Source organism: Pezoporus occidentalis, unplaced genomic scaffold (assembly GCF_034315485.1).
Source record: "Pezoporus occidentalis ecotype Australia unplaced genomic scaffold, CSIRO_AGI_Poc_V1 ctg62, whole genome shotgun sequence".
NCBI lineage: Eukaryota > Metazoa > Chordata > Aves > Psittaciformes > Psittacidae > Pezoporus > Pezoporus occidentalis.
The window spans coordinates 297,047-315,739 of NW_026915966.1; the positions used below are offsets into that span (position 1 = coordinate 297,047).

At 50.3% G+C, this 18,693-nt stretch overlaps 1 protein-coding gene across 1 annotated transcript in view; it reads right to left on the reverse strand.

Annotated features, from left to right (window-relative positions):
* HID1 (HID1 domain containing) overlaps positions 1–16,801 on the reverse strand; it is a 28,628-nt gene extending 11,827 nt beyond the window's left edge. The window contains exons 1-7 of the mRNA XM_062639827.1: positions 16,661–16,801; positions 8,955–9,104; positions 6,825–6,995; positions 4,075–4,188; positions 1,656–1,762; positions 1,017–1,133; positions 77–299 (exon numbers count right to left, since the gene is read on the reverse strand). Coding sequence (XP_062495811.1) covers positions 77–299; positions 1,017–1,133; positions 1,656–1,762; positions 4,075–4,188; positions 6,825–6,995; positions 8,955–9,104; positions 16,661–16,726 — 948 coding nt within the window. The 5' untranslated portion in view covers positions 16,727–16,801. The remainder of the gene's footprint in view (positions 1–76; positions 300–1,016; positions 1,134–1,655; positions 1,763–4,074; positions 4,189–6,824; positions 6,996–8,954; positions 9,105–16,660) is intronic.
* Between the last annotated feature and the right edge of the window lie 1,892 nt (positions 16,802–18,693).

Sequence of the window (18,693 nt, forward strand, 5' to 3'; positions counted from 1 at the left end):
CATTCAATACAAGCTGCTGTAAGATCACTACAGGGAGTTCAGGAGAGCAGCAAATACAGCTCCCAGTCTCACTCACATCCACATCATCCATGGCCGTGCCAGTGGTGGTGCCATCCACAGTGGGACTTGAACTGGTGGAGCTGTCATAGTCCAGAGTGACAATCAGCACCTGGGCTGCCTCCTCCACCAGGGGCTCACGGTAGTCCGAGAAAAGCAGGTGGTTATAGGGAATCCCATATCCCACCGGATCGTAGGCACAGACGACGTTCAGGAGTGAGGTGAAGAGTGGGAGCGCGTGTCTGCGGGGAACAGAACATTAGAAGGCAGAAGCAGGAAGAAAAAGGAGCTGCCTTGGGGAGGGACAGTCTGGGGTCATGACAAAACCCAGTCATCTTCTCTAACCTATGACAGTGCCCCAGGGACAAGAGCTGACCCTCCAGCTCCCTGCTGGTCTCCTGGACTACATCTGAGACAGAAAGCGGAGGTAAACAAGGCCGAGTGGCTTCCCAGAGGAATCCTGTGTAGTACTGTGTGAAGAGAAAAGGACCCCAAAGCTCTCTCGGCTCTGGAAAGACAAAATCGTCTGTCTTCAGCCAGGACTGCTCCGAGGGCAGCAACCTCGGGAGCTGGAAGTCTCATAGGAGACAATGTCACTAGAGGGCAGCATTCATCCGCCACCAACACCAGGCACTGACGCAGCAGCGCCACGCCACCATCCCCAGGAAGAAACAAGGGTCTACAGGGAACAGCATCTCATTTCCCACAGGACGCGATCAGCCCTGCATCAAACTCCAGTGAGCACCCTGCTCAGTCTCCCTTTCTGCTGCTGAGGAGCAATTCTCACTAAGCAGAGATGATAATGGGATGTACGTACAATAGGGACAAAGAAAAAGGACAACAGCCCCTCCCATGGTGGAGGCAGCAAGTGCTATGGTGCCTCATCACCAACACACTCCATGGAAGAGATCTGAAGGTATTTCTCCCCTGGCACTCGTTCTCCACCTCTTCACCCTCACCTGTTCTCTGTAGAGCAGAAGAACTGCACCCAGGGGTTGGTGTTGCTGCTGTCCGAGGAGGGAGGCAGATACATGGCCTCAGAGAAACAGGTCAGCAGCAGCTTAAGCAGCTCTGTCCTGAAAGAAGGGAAGATGATCTTAAGGTGATTTCCAACCCTAACTATTCTATGATTCTATAAGAATCTGAGGCCTGAAGTCATTCAGGAGCAGGGACTGGGAAGCACCAACAGCAGAACATAAGGAAAGCTCAGCCCCATCTAGAAAGCTCTCACCACAGGGAGCTAAGCCTATTCCATTTCATAAGCAATATTGTTGTCACTGGTGCAAAGCTCAGCAGAATTGCTGCCTCGTGAAGAGGAAATACAGTACAGAGCTGCTAGGCATTCTCAAAGCAGCAGCGTTCTTTCTGCCAGTTTCTGTTGCAGACACCCCGACTCCCATATCATAGTACACAAAGCTATTCAAAAGGTCAGCTGTTTTTTATTTCCTCTGTTGCCAGTCCTGTTAGCTCCTTTTAGAGCAAGCAGAAAGCCCCTTGCGAATCACAGACACCCAAGGAGACAAGGAGAACCCGTTTCCCCCACATCCTCCTCTCCTGAACCCAGCCTCTTTTCTCTTCTGCCTTTGCAGCCCTCTTACCTATTCAAGTCATGGATGTAGTTAGGCTGTGGAGAATGAGCAAAGCCCACTCCTGCCTCCCAGATGTACTCACAGCTGTCAATGGAATGGATATCTTCTGCTGTGTCCTATGGGAGAAACAAGAGGTTGGACTACAGAAGGCAAGAGACAGAGCTGACAGCACTAGCGGTACCCAAGGCAGCTCTGCCCCTCTGTTCAGCAGTACCAAAGAAACCAGAAGAGAAGCATCCAGACACTGACTGTACATACCAGCACCACCCAGGGAGCACCCCAGAGAGAGGGCCTCATCTTCAATATGCACTGAGCACCATGCAGAATGAGGCCTTTCCTCTAGCATGCTAAGGTGCAGTGCCAGCAACCTCTGCTGGGAAGGGTCACCTGATGACAAAGGATCCAAACTATGTTCTGTTCTCATTACAGGATGCATCACCTTCTCTCCTTCCCATCTCACAAAATACAGACCAAGTCAGGGCTTTTCCTGTGCAGATCAACAGCACCACACAGGGTGCTGCTTGACATCTTAACCCCACCTCAGGGCACATCATGTGGAGTTTACCCACATAATGGTGTCTCACAGTGGCTGTACCCCTAAGACAAGAGAAGCAGCAAATTAACCCACATGTATAACAGAAGCAGGTATGGCTGTGACTTGCTTTCAGAGGGGAAAGCAAGAAGGTGACTGCAAATAAGTTATTTCTCCCAGTGAGAACCCTCCCAGTCCCTTGACAGCTGCTGGCATGACTCCCAGATTCTTGTTTTGCAACCTGAGCAGATGAACCACAGCAGCTTGCCCTTCTTTGTCATGGTTGAAGCAGCTCTGCTGCCATTGAAAGCCACCTGCCAACCTCCAGGAACCACCAGGAGCAAGGGCCCAGATGAATATGTTTGCATCAAGTGCACTTAGCACACTTCAGCTGTCTCTTTTCTGGGGTTTAATTAAGCAAATTCTATCTCCTGCCTTTTTTCCTCCCTGCACTTAGGGAAAAGTGATCAGAGGACTGCTTCTAATTGCTCTGGGTTCCCATTGCACCACCTCTCTCCCTTCCACAAAGGCAAGACCTTCCTCAAGTTCTGAAGGCAAGCAAGATGCTGGTGATACCAGCATTACAGCAGATTCCCAGGCCCAATAAAGCAGGTGCTGATGTCTTCAGAGAGCTCAGGCTTTGCAAGTAAATGCTAAAACACAGAGGTGCAGCACTTTGCATGACAGAGGGAGCCCCAGTTTCCAGCCCTAGTTACAGGGCTTACTTCAGTAGGAGGACAAACAGCAGAAGAGCAGGGGTCATCCCAGATCTCCTTTGCCCATTCCCTCCCTAGTTCTTACATTTCCTCTCAATTCTGCTTTAGCAACTATCCACCATGAACTGTGCCTCTAGGGCCACAAGTTGTTCTGCTATGAGTATGAGTGGGCTGTACCCACCTCTCTGCTCTTAACCTGCAGTCAGACCAGATCCAGGGAGGGAAGAAGCTAGGCAAAGACTACAGAGGTTGCAGGCAGCAGACAGGCAGCTAACAGCAAGGAACACAAAGCACTCCCGATTCATTGTCTAGTTCAAGTTGCCCAGAGCCCTGGAACACCAGGCTGGCTGCTGCCAAGGGTGAAACCACACATGCAGTGGGGACAGGGGGCTCTTCCATGGAGAATTTGCCCCTTCATCCCCAGATTACAGATTTCAACTCTAATACCCAGAAACCTCAAGCAAGGAGTTTAGCACTCAGGTTTGCCAGGAGATTTTGTAGCCATCAAATACACGGTGGTGTAGAATGCTCATTTTTAATTTACTTCATAGCTATATCAAAAAGGAGGGCTGCCCACTTCTCTTTCTAGACTGGGCCTACAATAAACACCACAGTCATTGGAAGGCACGGAAGGACATGCATCAGAACCTGTCCTTAGCACACGTGGTAAGAGATCCCTGCTTCAGGGAACTCCTCCAAAGACAGTCACCATAAGGACCACAGCACATTTGTCTTTGCTGCAATGATGCAAAGAGGAAGAGAAGCTGGAAAGACACAACAGCGACAGTCTACTCATTCAGATCCCAGCACCTGTGATCAAGCAAACAGCTGCTTCCTGCCCTATCTGGACTAAACTGCCAGTGAAAGGAGCAGGGCTAAAGGTCTTTGGCAACAACAGAAGAGCGGTTGTTTGCCAGCACAAGCACCCTTCCATAGTGTGGGGGTAGGTTCCAGCCACTCCATTTGAGACTCATCCAGCTGCCTCAGAACATCTGTTTTAGAAGGTACAAACCCCACAAAATGAACCCAAAATGTTGATCAGTATCAGTCACTGTGGGTTCAAGCTCAGCGACTCCCTGTTTTCCTGCCTGCAGGTTTGCAGGGAGATGCTGGGATTCTCCAGGGAATCCCCCACAATGCAGCTGATCTACCTCTTATAACCTCTATAACCTCAACTTACCACTGTGCTCCTCCGGTGGCTCTGCACAGTGAAGTCAGGGCAGAAGAGCAGGTCTGTGACAGCAAGGAGCAGCGACTCAGCCAGGGGCCGAGCATTTTCATCATCTTCATCTCCCTGCAGGGAGAAACATGGAAGGGTGTTGTCAGCCCAGGTTAGCAAAGAGCACACAGGAACACCAGTGTAACACAGCAAGAGAAGATACATTCCCCAGAAACACACAGGGAGGCAAGAAGTTACAAAGGAACAATAGGGACAAAACCCAGCCTGTACAGGAAAGAAATTCCCCCCTGGAAGGTGATGACTAAACAGGAATAAGCTCTTTAATGACACCAAACTGAGCAGACAGACTTAGAGATGTTCGGGAAACAGAAGAGTAGCACTAGACCTTGCCAAGTGGAGATGCTTGACTTACTGGAGACAAAAGGAAAGGGAACCATTGACAGAGAAGTGGGTTTTACAGTCATAAAGGAAGGTGACTAGGATGGTGCACAGAGACAGTGATAGGAAGAAGCCAGCCAGCAGCAATATGGTATAAAACCCCTTGAAGTCCTACATGGCAGCCCAGAACTGGAGGTGACAGAACCAGGAGAGGCTGCATGCATCATGCAAGGGGCTGCCTAAACCTGCCATGGCAGAGGAAGCATGACAGCAGAGAGGATTTTGCCCTCTCCAGCATTCAAAGCAATCACTGGACTCATGCATGGCTACTCCTCTGCAGCCGTTGCCAAGGGAAACCTTCCCAGATCCTGCTTCTCAAAGAGCATCGTGGATGGGAGAACTTCCCCACCACACACTGGTGCTGCAGGGAAAGGCCAGGAGCAGGAATGGCAGGAGCTTATCTATCTGAGCCAGACCTCTGTCAGCCTGCACACAACATGCAGCTCTTCAATCACAGCAGGCAGCTAAGGGAGATAACAAGCTGTGTGGCTGCCTCAGCAACAGCAGGAAGACTCTTGCCAAACAGATCCTGGATGTAAGGAGAAACCCAGAGAGCATGGATGGAGCCAGCACAGCAAAGATGCTTTTACTTGGGCTCTCAGTATGAGATGAAATGATAAGCATTAGAGTCCAAGGGCATTTCTTTTCCAAGAAGGACCTTTGCTAAGATCACCTTGGCTGGTGGAAAAGAAATACCTGCAGGCTCTGGGTACCACCACATCCAAAATAGTGACACACACCAAACAAACAGACCAGTACATAGCATAGACTTCCTCACAAGAGGGAGGCTCCCATGATCCAGGAGCTCTGCCATCCATCACTGCACTACGGAGCACATGAAAGATAATTGCAGAGACATTTACTAATGTAACCATCATCTTCCCCGTTGGTTCCCAAAGGGAAATCAGCCTTTAGACAGCAAAGCTATTGCCTCTAGATTAGACCTAGCCCCAGCTTTCCTTAACATCTCTGTTATTCATGCCAGGCAGCTGAACCAGCTTCTGCACACGGTTAAAGGATGGAGCACATTGAACCACAACAGCTCCCTGATATTCAGAAGGTACAAGCAGCAGGAGGGCTCACACATGCACCGGGCTGAATCACTATAAAGCTGAGAGTCTCTTCTAGGTGCTGAACAAGGTGGAGAAACAGTAGTAACAACAGCCTGGCTGGATCAGAGCTCCAGGCACCCCGCATGTTCCTTCCCAAACAAGCTCCTCCATTGTTAAGCCTCTTCAGCACTCCCTGGCCCCTGCAGGGATGAAAGGATGGACAACCACCACCCTCCTGATCACAGACCACACAACAGACCAGGGCTAGCAGAGACTTCCTGTTCCACTACCCAGACCTTCCCCTTGAAGTGGCCTCAGGCAAAACAGATTAGAGGTGACAGGCAGAGACAGCTCAAGGTGCAAGCTTTGCTCTGTACCAGCCACTGCCAACCCTTTATATCCATCCCCAAAGACACTGCAGTGCACTGAGCATTCAGGGAAACCACACTCTTCAGTACAGCCATGCTGACCTGCAGGTTCAGGAACTCATAGGAGAGAGCTCTCTGCACAGAGAGGCAGCTGCTGGGGGAGCAAGCAGGCACACATGTATTCCTGGCCTCACTCAGCTCTGTTTTCAACACTGCTTCTCCTATATGCAGGAGATCCTAAAGCAGTTTCATCCCATTCCTCTGAGAGACACAGAAGAGCACTATTGTGCCTGCTCTCCAGATAGAGACATAGGGAGGTTCAGAGCCTCCCCTAAGGTTATACCCATCGCTAACAGAGCCAGGAACAGCACCTATTTCTTTAACCACTCTTGCTCAGTTATGGGCTTCACCTCTGTGGCTACACTCCCGGTTAAAACTGTATCACTCAGCTCATAACAGAGTATTCAGTAATGATGCTAAGAGCTTCTCTGGCACTGGTTGCTTTAAATGTGACATTGTAAGGTCAGTGGAAACCCCACTCTATTTCAATTTGACATTAACCTTAAATCAACTTTAGTTAATGGAACAAGGTCATTTCAGTTAAAGTCATACAGCGTCTAATACTGCTCTCACATTCACACCTTCAGATACACTGGAGAAGCCTTCCCTCACATACCACTGCTCTCCTACAGCTACAACTCACGTGAAATACTCAGATGATGCAGAAACAAAGCAGCTGAGGGGGAGAGAAAGAACAGAAAGAAACAGAGGGAAGAAAAGAACTTAAAAGATGTCACCTGATTTTTCACAGAATAGAAATAATTGGAATAAAGTTGCTCCCAAGTGTGTACATAGGGTCTAAAGAAAGAAGAGTAAGTGCTAAGAGACAGACCCCTCCTCGGCCAGCCCCAGGGACAGTTGACCAGAAGAAACCTCTCCAGTCTGGGTCCTCAAAGATGTAAGGCAGGATGCGGGTGAGGAGCCGGCAGCAGTTCAGGATGATCTGCCTCTCCTTCTCGGTGTGGCAGCCGCTCTCTGCTCCCTGCACCAGCTTCTCCACAGCCTGAAGGAAACAAAACCAAGGCAGGTACACAAGTTAGCAAAAGTTGGGCAGGGCTGTCCTGCTGGTGACACCCTCAGAGTTACAAGCAGCTCTTGGAGCCCATTTTCTCAGGGTTCAATGGTACAGATGCTGTTGCTGTTTGAAACACTGCAGAAATAGGGGTAATGATGTTAAACAGACCCTCCTGAATTTCTGCTGTGCCACTCAAAGAGCCCTCACACACCAGGGTTAATCTACGCAGCACATGTGTCATGCCATGTGAGACACAGCCCCAGAAGGTTCCTTCCAGCACTGCTCCATGACACCACACACTGAAAAGAGCAGATCAGATTAATCTCAAGCACACCAGACCCAGGCAGAAGGAAGGCACAGCACTGTGCTGCACGGCGCGAGGTGCTGGCAGGGGAAGATGGCACAGAAACAGGTCTGACAGCTCTGTATGTGCTGTTGTGATTACAGCAGGAACCTCTCCTCACTCAGGACGTGGGAGCAAAGCTGCTGCCTGTGACTATTTAGTGTACAGATACAGCCTCCAGCACAGTCTGTCAAGGCCCTGCTGCAAGGAGGGTGGCAGCCCAGGCTTCCTGTGAATAGGACTGGTGCTCTGGAAAGAGCTTCTGTGTTGTCTGCAGTCCATCCAGTCACTGCTGAACCTGCCAATGGAGACAGCCACTGGGTCCTTCCAGAACAGGCTGTGGGTCTTTGCCAGGCACCAACCACAGTCCCAGGAGGCAGCAGCAGGAGGTTTTACCCACACACAGGAACAGGCAGCTCCTTCCCCCAGCAGCTGCACCCACTCGCTCTTACTCCCTGATCCCAAGAGGAAACAAGAGGGGGAATGAAAGCCAAAGCATTTACCAAGGATTCACCTCGCTGCTTTTTAATTCATGAGGTCATGTGTCCTGCATGTTTTCCTAGCAGGCTGCTTGGGTCACTGACTGCCAGCCTGCACCACTGCATTAATGGGTGTTTAAATGCTGTTTGTGGAGTCTCAATTTAGCCACACACTACTCCGGGACTGAGCTTAACTATTCTTTCAGGCCCACTTATGACTCTGTACAGCCTGAGCCTGTAGCCATGACTACAAATGACATTTCAGCCATGCTCTTGTGCTCTCCATGACCATGCAGCATTGCTAAGTCCAGTGGCACACTGCACATGGCAGAGTGTGGCAAAAGCACTGCAGGAGTCTGCAGGTTCCTCTCACCCTGATATCTGAACATCCAGGGCTCTTGGATAAGCTGCTCTGCAGTCACCAGGTCTCCCAACACATCTGTTTTCCAGCCAGGAGAAAAGCCCATACTTTAGTCTTGGTTTGGGGGTAAAAAGGACACAGAATCAAAGGGGTTTTGTGGTCAAGAGAGGTCTCCTGAGCCCTTCTCTATTCTCAAGTTGCTGATGCCAGAAGCCAGGAAACAGCACTAGGGAAGAACTATTCCATTATCCCTCATTTTTGTATTCTTTCTCAGGCATCTACCACAGGCACCTGTGTGTGGCATGATTCCCAATCAGAGGCACCTTCACTATGATTCTGGAGGTTTTAACAACATTTTGTAGAGCAGAAAAGAAAACCAGGATGGCAACAACCATTTTCAACTGGGAAAACACCATTCCAAACATTCCCAGTACCACAGTTTCGAGGCTACTCTGCACGGCTCAAATCGGGAGCATGATTAACACCTGCACTTTCCCAGGCAGAGGAAGTCTCAGGCTGTTGCTCACCAGCTTGACAATTTGCCAGACCTGGAGGGTAGGAAATGTGAGTCCACGTGCCTTGTGCTCCACACAAAGACAGGGCAACACCAGAAGCAGTATTCAGGGATGCCCTGACGTTACAGCAGGAGGAAAAGAAGTCTTAAAATCTCCCTCAAACTTCATCCATCACAGTACAGTGACAATCTTCACATCCCTCTGCGATCTGCCAGCTTGAAGTAAGGAATAAGGCAGCACTAACCTTACCTTATAACATAAAGTTGCCAAGTTTGAAGGTGATTCTTCTCTCACTGCCCGGATCTCTGCAGCTGGTACAAGGGCAAAGACATCCTGCACTGAAGTAGCTGTGTCTGCCCAGAACTGGTCCCAGAAGGCATCATCTGTTGCCTCCACAGGCTGCGGAGAGACAAACGTGGTTATAGATGCAGAACTACCATTCTATGGAGTCCAAACACCTACGTCATGTATACCAATGCTCTCATAGCTCTATCACCTTCAGAGCAAGCCAAGGATAACCTGAGCATGCACTGGAATTACTTCTATTGCAACCAAAGTCTTGAGGAAGCAGTCAGAGCCATTTCACATGAGGGCACGAACAGACATCTCAGAACTGACAGACCCACCTCAAAGCACTTACAGATACAAGGGAATCGGTCTTTCTGAATCAAATATTTATAAGGAACTGGACTGTGCAGCTGACTGCTGCCAAGCTTTGTTCTCAAAAAGCATTAAGTGTGCAGTTCAAAAAGAAAGATGGAAGGAGGAGGCTGATATACCAAAAAACCAATCCATTTCAGACCTGTGGTCTGAGAAGCTCCCCCCACTCTCCATGGCTGGGAATACATCTCTTCCCATTACCTTTTCTGGCTCTGCAGGTGCAGACAACCTTCTCTTTCACCAGCAGTGCAGTCCCCTTTCCACAGTGGGAGGATGAGTATTCTCCTCAAGCCCACCCTGAGACCCCACTACAAGGGATGCTGGCTGTAAGGCTGGTCTGTTTGCAAAGCCACAGCTGGAAAGTCAGCTCAGCACATCTGGCTGCAGAGCCTCCATGTGATTTCCCCCAGCTTCTTCCTCACAGTGTGGCATCTACTTAGAAAGCAGAACACTCCCAATGACAACCTGGGGGTCAGGTTATATGTGGCTGAATGAAGAGGACTAGATCTTACTTTGCCCTTTATGACTTTGTAGAGCCAGAGTGTGTTCCAAGGTATTCAGACACACAGGGCCAGCTGTGCCTCCAACCCTGCGGAAGCACACTGATGACCAGCCACTCCTCAAAAGGTGAAAGCACCAGCACTGTTTGCTGAACAAGGAGGCATTTCCATTACACAACATCTCAGGCATCCAAAGCTTTGAATAATCAGGAAAGACTTAACTTTTCAGCCAGTTTAAAACAGAGCACAGCTCTCCCCATCTAAATGCTAATACTTGCCAAGAGACAGGCATCACCCAACAAGCCAGGGAGCACTCATCATAGACTCATAGAATCATAGAATAGTTAGGGTTGGAAAAGACCTTAAGATCATCTAGTTTCAACCCCCCTGCCATGGGCAGGGACACCTTAAGCTAAATCATATCACCCAAGGCCTCGTCCAGCCTGGTCTTGAACACTGCCAGGGATGGAGCATTCACAACCTCCCTGGGCAACCCATTCCAGTGCCTCACCACCCTAACAGGAAAGAATTTCCTCCTTATATCCAATCTAAACTTCCCCTGTTTAAGTTTGAACCCGTTACCCCTTGTCCTGTCACTACAGTCCCTAATGAAGAGTCCCTCCCCACCATCCCTATAGGCCCCATTCAGATACTGGAAGCTGCTCTGAGGTCTCCACGCAGCCTTCTCTTCTCCAGGCTGAACAGCCCCAACTTTCTCAGCGTGTCTTCATACGGGAGGTGCTCCAGCCCCTGATCATCCTTGTGGCCTCCTCTGGACTTGTTCCAACAGTTCCATGTCCTTTTTATGTTGAGGACACCAGAACTGCACACAATTCTCCAGGTGAGGTCTCACAAGAGCAGAGCAGAGGGGCAGGATCACCTCCTTCGACCTGCTGGTCATGGTCCTTTTGATGCAAAGGGTGGGATAAATACCTGCCTATTTATCCCAAGCAGTATGAAAGAGATGGATCCACGTCAGAAGAGGAAAATGGAAGCTCTTCCAGTGTTTCCCCAGCCATGCTGAGGCACAGTGGTCGATCAGAAGAGCCATTCCCTTGGCTGGAGGTGAGGGGCAGCATCCTGCCTGCAAGTGCACTGGCTCTAAAGCAAACAGCAGCTCTCTCCAACTGCAGTAACCAGCACTGTGGATGGGTCTACCGTGTCAGATGGGAAAGGAGCAAGAAAATGAGCATGTGTTTAACTTAGACAATGCCTGCCCACTCCCAGACCTGCTGCAGCAGACAGAAAATGTGCCCAGCTCTCTGCTGTTTACATGCAGCTAAGACACAACTCCAGGGAGAACATCACAGCCCTGGCACTGAGAAGTGCCCAATCTCCCTCTTTGCTATCACCTCCTGAATCAACAGACTTTGAGCACGTGTCACTATCACCCAAAGGCCAAAACGTGAGAGGGGCAGGCAGCTGCCCCCAAACTGGTATAGCAGGTTACCACCAGGCAGCTTCCTGCCTTAACGCTCCACCACTGCAGAGGCTGCTTATCTCTTGTCCTGGTCCTTCCAGCCACGCAGCAAATCCACCCAAGAGACTCTCCAGTCTTTAAAACCAGAAAAAAGCCACACACATGTTTAGACATCAGGTAGAAGCTCTTCCCTGTGAGGGTGCTGAGGCGCTGGCACAGGGTGCCCAGAGAAGCTGTGGCTGCCCCATCCCTGGCAGTGTTCAAGGCCAGGTTGAACACAGGGGCTTGGAGCAAGCTGCTCTAGTGGAAGGTGTCCCTGCCTGTGGCAGGGGTTGGAACTGGATGAGCTTTAAGGTCCCTTCAACACAAACCATTCTATGATCTTCTTAAACTGCTCTAGTGCTGAAACCCTCTTTGTTTCATCACCTGGCCACCAAAGCAAGTTCCCACCAAGCCTTCCCAAGGGAAAACCAACCTTTTCCAAATGGTTCAAGATCACAGCTCCCCAGAGGGGATCTAGAGGAAACACCAAGTGTTCACAGCCTGACTTCCAGCTTCCTGAGTGCACGAAGGAGCCGCACTCTTCCGAACCTGGGCATGAAATGCTTAAGTGGAAGCAAAGCTACTTTGCAAACCTCACCTCTAATCAGACTCCTCAAAAAGAGCCAACTATTCGGAAATCCAACCTCTGTAACGCACAAAACATCCTAGACTTCCTACATCTCCTTCCAAACCTGGTACCACAACCGTGTGTACAATCACCACATGTGCCCACTGGCTGCCTGCCACAGCCACTCCCACTGACAACAGGGAGCAGCAATTGCTGCTAATTGGAGCTCATGCATAACTAATGGTTCACTCTTATCTAGAGGGGAAGCAGAAACCATTTCCCACCAGTAGACACAGATCCTTTACCTCCTTGCTTGCCTCAGGCCTGCTCTGAGGTTGAACACAGCCCGTGTTTTACAGACGGTAACACAACAGCTAAAGCAGATTGAAGAACATGGTCTGACTAAAAGGACATGGCAGCAGAGAAGCATAGCTGCAACACTGGGTGCTGCAGCCACATTAATGTCATGTCTGCCATCTTGGCAAGCAGATGATGCTAAAACACTGTTTCTTTCAGCTTTAATAGCTGCAGCAGTCGGCTCCTCACCAACAGATGGTATCCCCTGTACAGTGCCGGGCCATGGATTCAGTACTGAGTCACTCACATCCCCACAGCCCCCCCTGGTTTAATTAACAGTCTGGCATCACGAAGCTACTCCATCCACATAATATTCATCTCCTTGATAGAACATTAATGGATGTTATTAAGCTGATTGTGCTCTGCACATGGCATCTCTGGGGATCTAAATATCCATTTCCTCATGCTGAGCTCACACAACTGCCCGTATGTAGCTCACAGAGAAGAGAAATACAGAGATCTAGAACAGTCTTGTTCACCAGCCATGGACATCTTCATTTGGAAATGTCAGGATTTAGTTACAAGCAGCACACGCTGCAGTAACAAATCCCACAGCTAGCCTTGAGAGTGCTTTAACCAGAAGAGCTGACAAGGAGCTGAATCCTCACCAGCAATGCTATGAGCTGGGGTCACTGCATCCTCCAGATCAAGGTAAGAGGGAGGCTTGCCTTCAGTTCACCTGGACAATGTGTAAAGACCTCCCACCTGCATCCTGGCCACACAGAGGTGGAACCAGTCCTACTGGTCACCTCCAGTCTTTATTTCCCAATAGTTATAAATGTTGGGTTTCAGGTTCTTTAGAGCACACCACACATGCTGTAGGAGCCAGAAAACACTTAGTTTGCAAGCATCTTGCCAGTTACTGAATAGAGAATCACAGCCCCAACAGGCAATCCCCAAGCATCCAGCAGGATACCTCACAGGAAACAGGAACATAGAGTGGAGCTGACCATGTCCTATAAACAGGAAAAGGTCCTGAGGTACAGCCTCCCCCATTCATTACTGTGCTCAGCCTGACACTAGCTCCACCTTCCCTTTCCCTTTCAGATACAACCACGCACAAACTCAGGCAGGGTGAGTGTTTGCACCCTCCTCCCACCCAAGAGATTCCTGCACTTCCACCTTTACACCAAATCCCCATTCCCAACAATTTCTCCAACAGGTCCTTAATAGAGGACTGTCCTTAAACCAATCCTGACCTTGCTGCAGACATCAGCAGAGAACCAAGGGGAGAAGCAGTCATTAGTCTTGTTCCCCGTATTCTCGTCTTCCTTCTTGCCTACACATCAGCTGAGCATCCCACCAACCAAGCCAACATAACAAAGTGTGCAGGGCAGGGACTTCCCTTCTTCCAAGACTCAACATCAGAGCAGATCCCTCATCCCTTCCCAGGGTTTCTAGCCAGTACTACCCAAGGTCAGATGTGTAACAGCAGCAGGCTCCTTTCCACCCCAAACGAGGCAGAGCTGTGCAGCATAATACTGACCAGAGAGCCATTCCTGCAGCACTTGGTAGAGCTCTAGCAGATGAGGCAACCCTGCAGGGCCAATGGATTAGTTTGAGGCCATTCACACCTTTGTACCACCTGCTTGTGGTACTGTGCAAAAGGAAACGCTGAGGACAAATTTACTCATAACATTAATAACTAGCAAGATTTCCCCCCCCTGCTGCCAAGGACAGCAACTCCACAGACCAATAGTAACCTTTGCTGTAGGTTCTTTGCAGCCAGCAGTGCAGAATCAAGGACAGACCCCACTCGAGTGTGATGCCAGTTCTCTGCCCCCACAGCAGACAGTGTGGCAAAGGGAACTGGAAAGTGGGATTAGTGCAAGTCTGGCAGTGAAAGCCCAGGACGAGCGTCAGCTGTGTGCAGTGTTAGTTACAGCTTTGCTTTTAAACCAACAACTTTGCTTTTGATCAACCTGAGAGAAGCTTGAATACTATTAGCAGTAGGCTGCCAGAAGCCTCCAAGCACAAGATGTACTTTTATCAAGGCCCAAATTAACAGCCTTTCCACATCAGAGAAGAAGAAAGGACTGGAGTTTGCCCCTCGTGGCTGATCCTTCCTGTCTCTTTAAAAGCAGAGGCATAGCTAGCACTAAATTCGACCAAGCTGCTTCTCAAGATCACAATTTCTTATCTTCCAGTCGGTTGCTTGCAGAATCCATTTAATCACCAACTGGCAGGGAAAGAAAATGTGTTTCCCAGCAGGCTCCCAGCTTCAGTTCCCTGCTCTGCCACAGACTGGTTGTCATACTCACATTCTATGCTCCCCTTCCCCTCTTAAGGAGACAGCATTTTCATGGGCAGTATGGGAGGACTCACACTTTCTCTGCAATAAAGCACACCTGGTTTGTTACTAAAAGCATGGCCCCATCAATTTAAAGGTGCGCAGTATAAGGCGATATACAATATATAAAAACCCTAAAGCCCATTCCTCCATGTGTCATTATAAATATGCACGAGTAGCATAAGCCAATTCCTTCCTCCTGGTACTACTGCACTACTGCCATTTTCTAATCAATGAAACCATTCTGTACTTCAGTGACAGCTCTGAACCTTCACCAGTGAGTGAACGGTGCTTTCTGCTCAGCTTCCTCCCATCACAGCCTTAGGAAACACCACACAGTGTATTACTAAGCTCAGAGTTTCATGTTACTGATGATGTGACACAAACCTATTTGTCCAGCTCCCTAACGTCAAAGGAGAAGGCTGCAGGAGAGCAGATGTGGTGCTGAAGAAGCAAGGTGTATTCTGAGCTAACAGCTCTGAAGCACTTGACACTGTCCACTACTGCAGCCTGGGTTTGAATCCAGGGTTCAGCAGGAAGAGGTTGCTGCTGGTAGGAGCTCCAAAGGCTCCAGCAGAGCCGAGGCACACATCCTGCACAAGCAAACACCGGTGCCTTTCTACAGTATGCAAATATGGGAGCGCCACCACCCCACCCTTGTTCCACATGGCAGCTCAGGCTCACCTCTACCTGAAACGAATCCAGCCAAGAATGAAGCTTTTTCCTCCTTCCTTTACTTGGGGCCCCAGGGAAACTTCTTTCATTACACACATCGATAAAGCAGGGGAGGAGAGCTCTCTCTTCTTGGCTGGCAATAGGAAGGATTGCCTCATACAGGATTCTCTTTGTGAACAGCAGGCTGAGAAGGTCCCTATAGGCTTGATTTCCCCTTTAATTTCACCTTACACACGTATTTCCCAGTGGAGGAAGGATGGTCCAAAGCTGAGGGCACTCTGAATTATTTGGCATCCTATGGAAGAATTCCTTAAAACATTAATTCACTCACTTCTCTTTTTGCCTTGGGAAGTTGTGGAACATCTACAACTGAAGGCTGTGATGAAGATGTTCACAAGAGCCCCTCCTGAGTGATGCAGATAGAGGTGATACTGCTTTAGAAAGTACACACACAGCTTCCCAACGGCTCTTCCAGCCTTAATGTCCATGGTTCATTCCAGTTCCACCCTTGAGTCTTCTCCTGTTATCCCTTTGCACCCATCCCTTTTCTTCTGAATTAATGCCTCATTTTGCCATCATCCCCAGGTTTTCTCAGCAGCTGTTATTCCCTCCCTGCCTAAGGTGGATCAGAACAGCAGCTCTCAACTTTAGCTCATAAGAATCCAAGATGTGCTATCTCAATAGAGCAAAATCCCTCTGCTCCTTAGACAGGAGGACACTACTCATTTACTCCCCGCATGCTGCCATCACTGTCTCCCAACTTACACGAGCTAGCTCCGAGGACATGGCAACATCTGTTAGAGCACTGGGCAACCACCTTCCTTATGTATATATGTAACACATATAGACAGCCCTGACTGCCGTTCACTCCATTCCTTCTCCTCTACAGCCTGCAGAAATAAAGCATCATTTCAGATGGAAGCTGCTTCTGCTGCAAAAAGCTCTCCCATGGATGCCCAACAGCCCTTTGAAGAGGCTATTCCCCAAAAACAAGGTTTGCCACCAATTATCCACGGGGGAAACAACAGATACATAAAGGGAAGCGTTGGCAAAGGGGTGATGTAAACCCGCAGCTGAATACATTACGGAGCCGTGGACATCTCTTCCGACAGCAGCATCTCAGCCTGCTACCGCCAAAGCACGACATGTCACAGCGTCGCGATACAGGCACGGCCCTGCCGGACCCCATGGCTGCCCCCAGGGGAGCCCGGCCCCACGGCGGTACTCGTGTCCCTGATGGGGCCAGCCTGCCCAGAGCCCCCAAGGCCTCACCGGGAGATGGCCCAGAGCCAGCCATGGCTGAAGCCCCCCGCCGTGTTGTCACCTCCAGCCGCACAAGGAGCCCACACCGGCCCCCTTCCCTCAGCACCGGGCCCTGGCGGGCGGCTCCCGACATGGCGGCCCCCCCCTCACCTCACCCACCGCCCGACATGGCGGCCTCACCTGGGTCTTGGTGGTGAGCTGGATCACCGCCTTCCTGAAGTTGAGCTTGGAGTCGGCGCTGCCCATGGTGCGGCCCGGCTCGCCGGGCAGGGCCGTCCCCTCACGCCGCCGATGCCGCCTCTCCTCCTCGGGCAGCCGCTGCCGCCATCCCCCGTCCCCCACCCGCCTCCCCGCTGTCAAAGCCGGCCTCGCAGCTCCGGGCCCTCCCTCCCCTCCGCCCGCATCCCTTCACTCCTCCCTCGGCCGCGGCTCCTCCTCCACCTCCAGGCCTCCCTCCCGCCCGCCCTGCCACCGCCCCGCGGGCTCCTTTCTCCTTCTCCCTCCCCATCTCCGCCTGCAGCCTCTTCCCCACTTCCCTACCTCCATCCCTTTCCCGGCTCCCCATGGCCCCGCTCCCCCTACACCCTCCCTCATCATCACTCCATGAAGCCCCGCGGCATTCCTCATTTTCCCCTCCTCTTCCAGCCCTTCCTCACTCTCCCCTCCGGCTTAGGCTCCCTCCACCTTCTTCACCCCTCACCTTCCTGACGTTCCCCTTCTCTTCTTCCTCACCTTTTGCTTTCTCTCCCCTTTAAGCCTCCTCTGCCCCCATCTTGCCCCTTCTCCCTGCATCCTTTGTCCCCCGAAGCCCCTTTGCTTGGCTGCTCTTAGGCACAAACCCTGTAACAGCTCCAGAGATCCCCGTCCCAAGCCTGGATGGTCTGGAAGAGCAGCAAGATGCTGGGGAATGGCCGGGTCCAGCAACCCTTGTCCTGGGTTGAAGCAGGCAGGATTGTAACCAGTGCCCTGTGCAAGCACCTTGTAACCAGCTCATTGCACATAGCGGCCCATTAACCCTAATGGAATTCTACCCACCTGCAAGCAGAGGTGGGTTTATAACCCTGGGGACTGGGAATTCAGGATTTGGCCCTCATTGACCACTTTAAAGCAGCTCTTTGAGGCGATTCAGTGTTTCCTTTGAAGCTATCCCCACTGCTTTCTGCACTGAACAGCAAGCAGGGCTTCTGGGTTTCGCTACGTTGCATTTCCCATGCTCAGCCCTGCAAGCCTCCCTTCTTCAGAGGAAATGAGGTAATTCCAATGGGTTTGGCAAAAGAAAGCAATCTGCTCACTCCCCAGCTGGGGCAGACTCTGGGAATTCTCATTTGCTGGCATATAACCTGGATGGGAATCACCGGTGTTTGACTCTACTGAGTGACAGGTCAGACCTGAGACATCCATGTGAGATCTACAGGAAAACGCTTCCCCAATATCGTGTTGCCTGGCTTTTGCTGCCAAAGAGCCGAGGGATCTGCATCCAAGCACTCACTCATATGGCAACGCTACATAGATAAATGCAAATCATTTCTAGTTAGGAGCAGGACCCTTCTCCCAGGCAATTCTTTTGCACAATTAATAGAATAGCTTGGTTGGAAGAGACTTACAAGAACCACCATCAAGTCCAACAGCTTCAGAGCTGATCTGAAGCATACTATTAAGGGCATTGTCCAAATGTCTCCTCAACACTGACAAGCAGGAGAAAATGAAGGGTTTCTCATTTCTGTATTAAAACTGCTTAGAAAAAGATCTAGGAGCCAGTCAGAGGTGGCTTTCACACATATCCCCCAAGAGTGCTTGATTATCTGTGCTGAGTTACAAATGCCAGGTTAAAGGAAACTCCTCGATTCTGGTCTGCAACTGCATTAAAGCAAAAGACTTCCCTAAACTTGGGGATATATTGATGTGTATTGATGTGATTTGGGGATGTATTGATGATGTATTGATGTATAGAGAGGTCTATGAGAGGGAAAGGGAGAGGAATAATCTACTACTTCTCTTTTATTCCCTGCTTTATCTCCCTCCTCTGCTGCTGTACCCATGAGCTCAGTACTAGCCATTCCTTTAACCACCCAGGGGCTCCCAGCTGCCTGTCACTGCTGGACTGGCTGGAGTTTTCTGACACAGATCCCATCTTTTCTGGATGCACAGTCTGCTGCTCTTGCGTGAACATCTTCTATTGCCTTTCCTGTTGGCAGCGCTGCAAGGTAATGCGA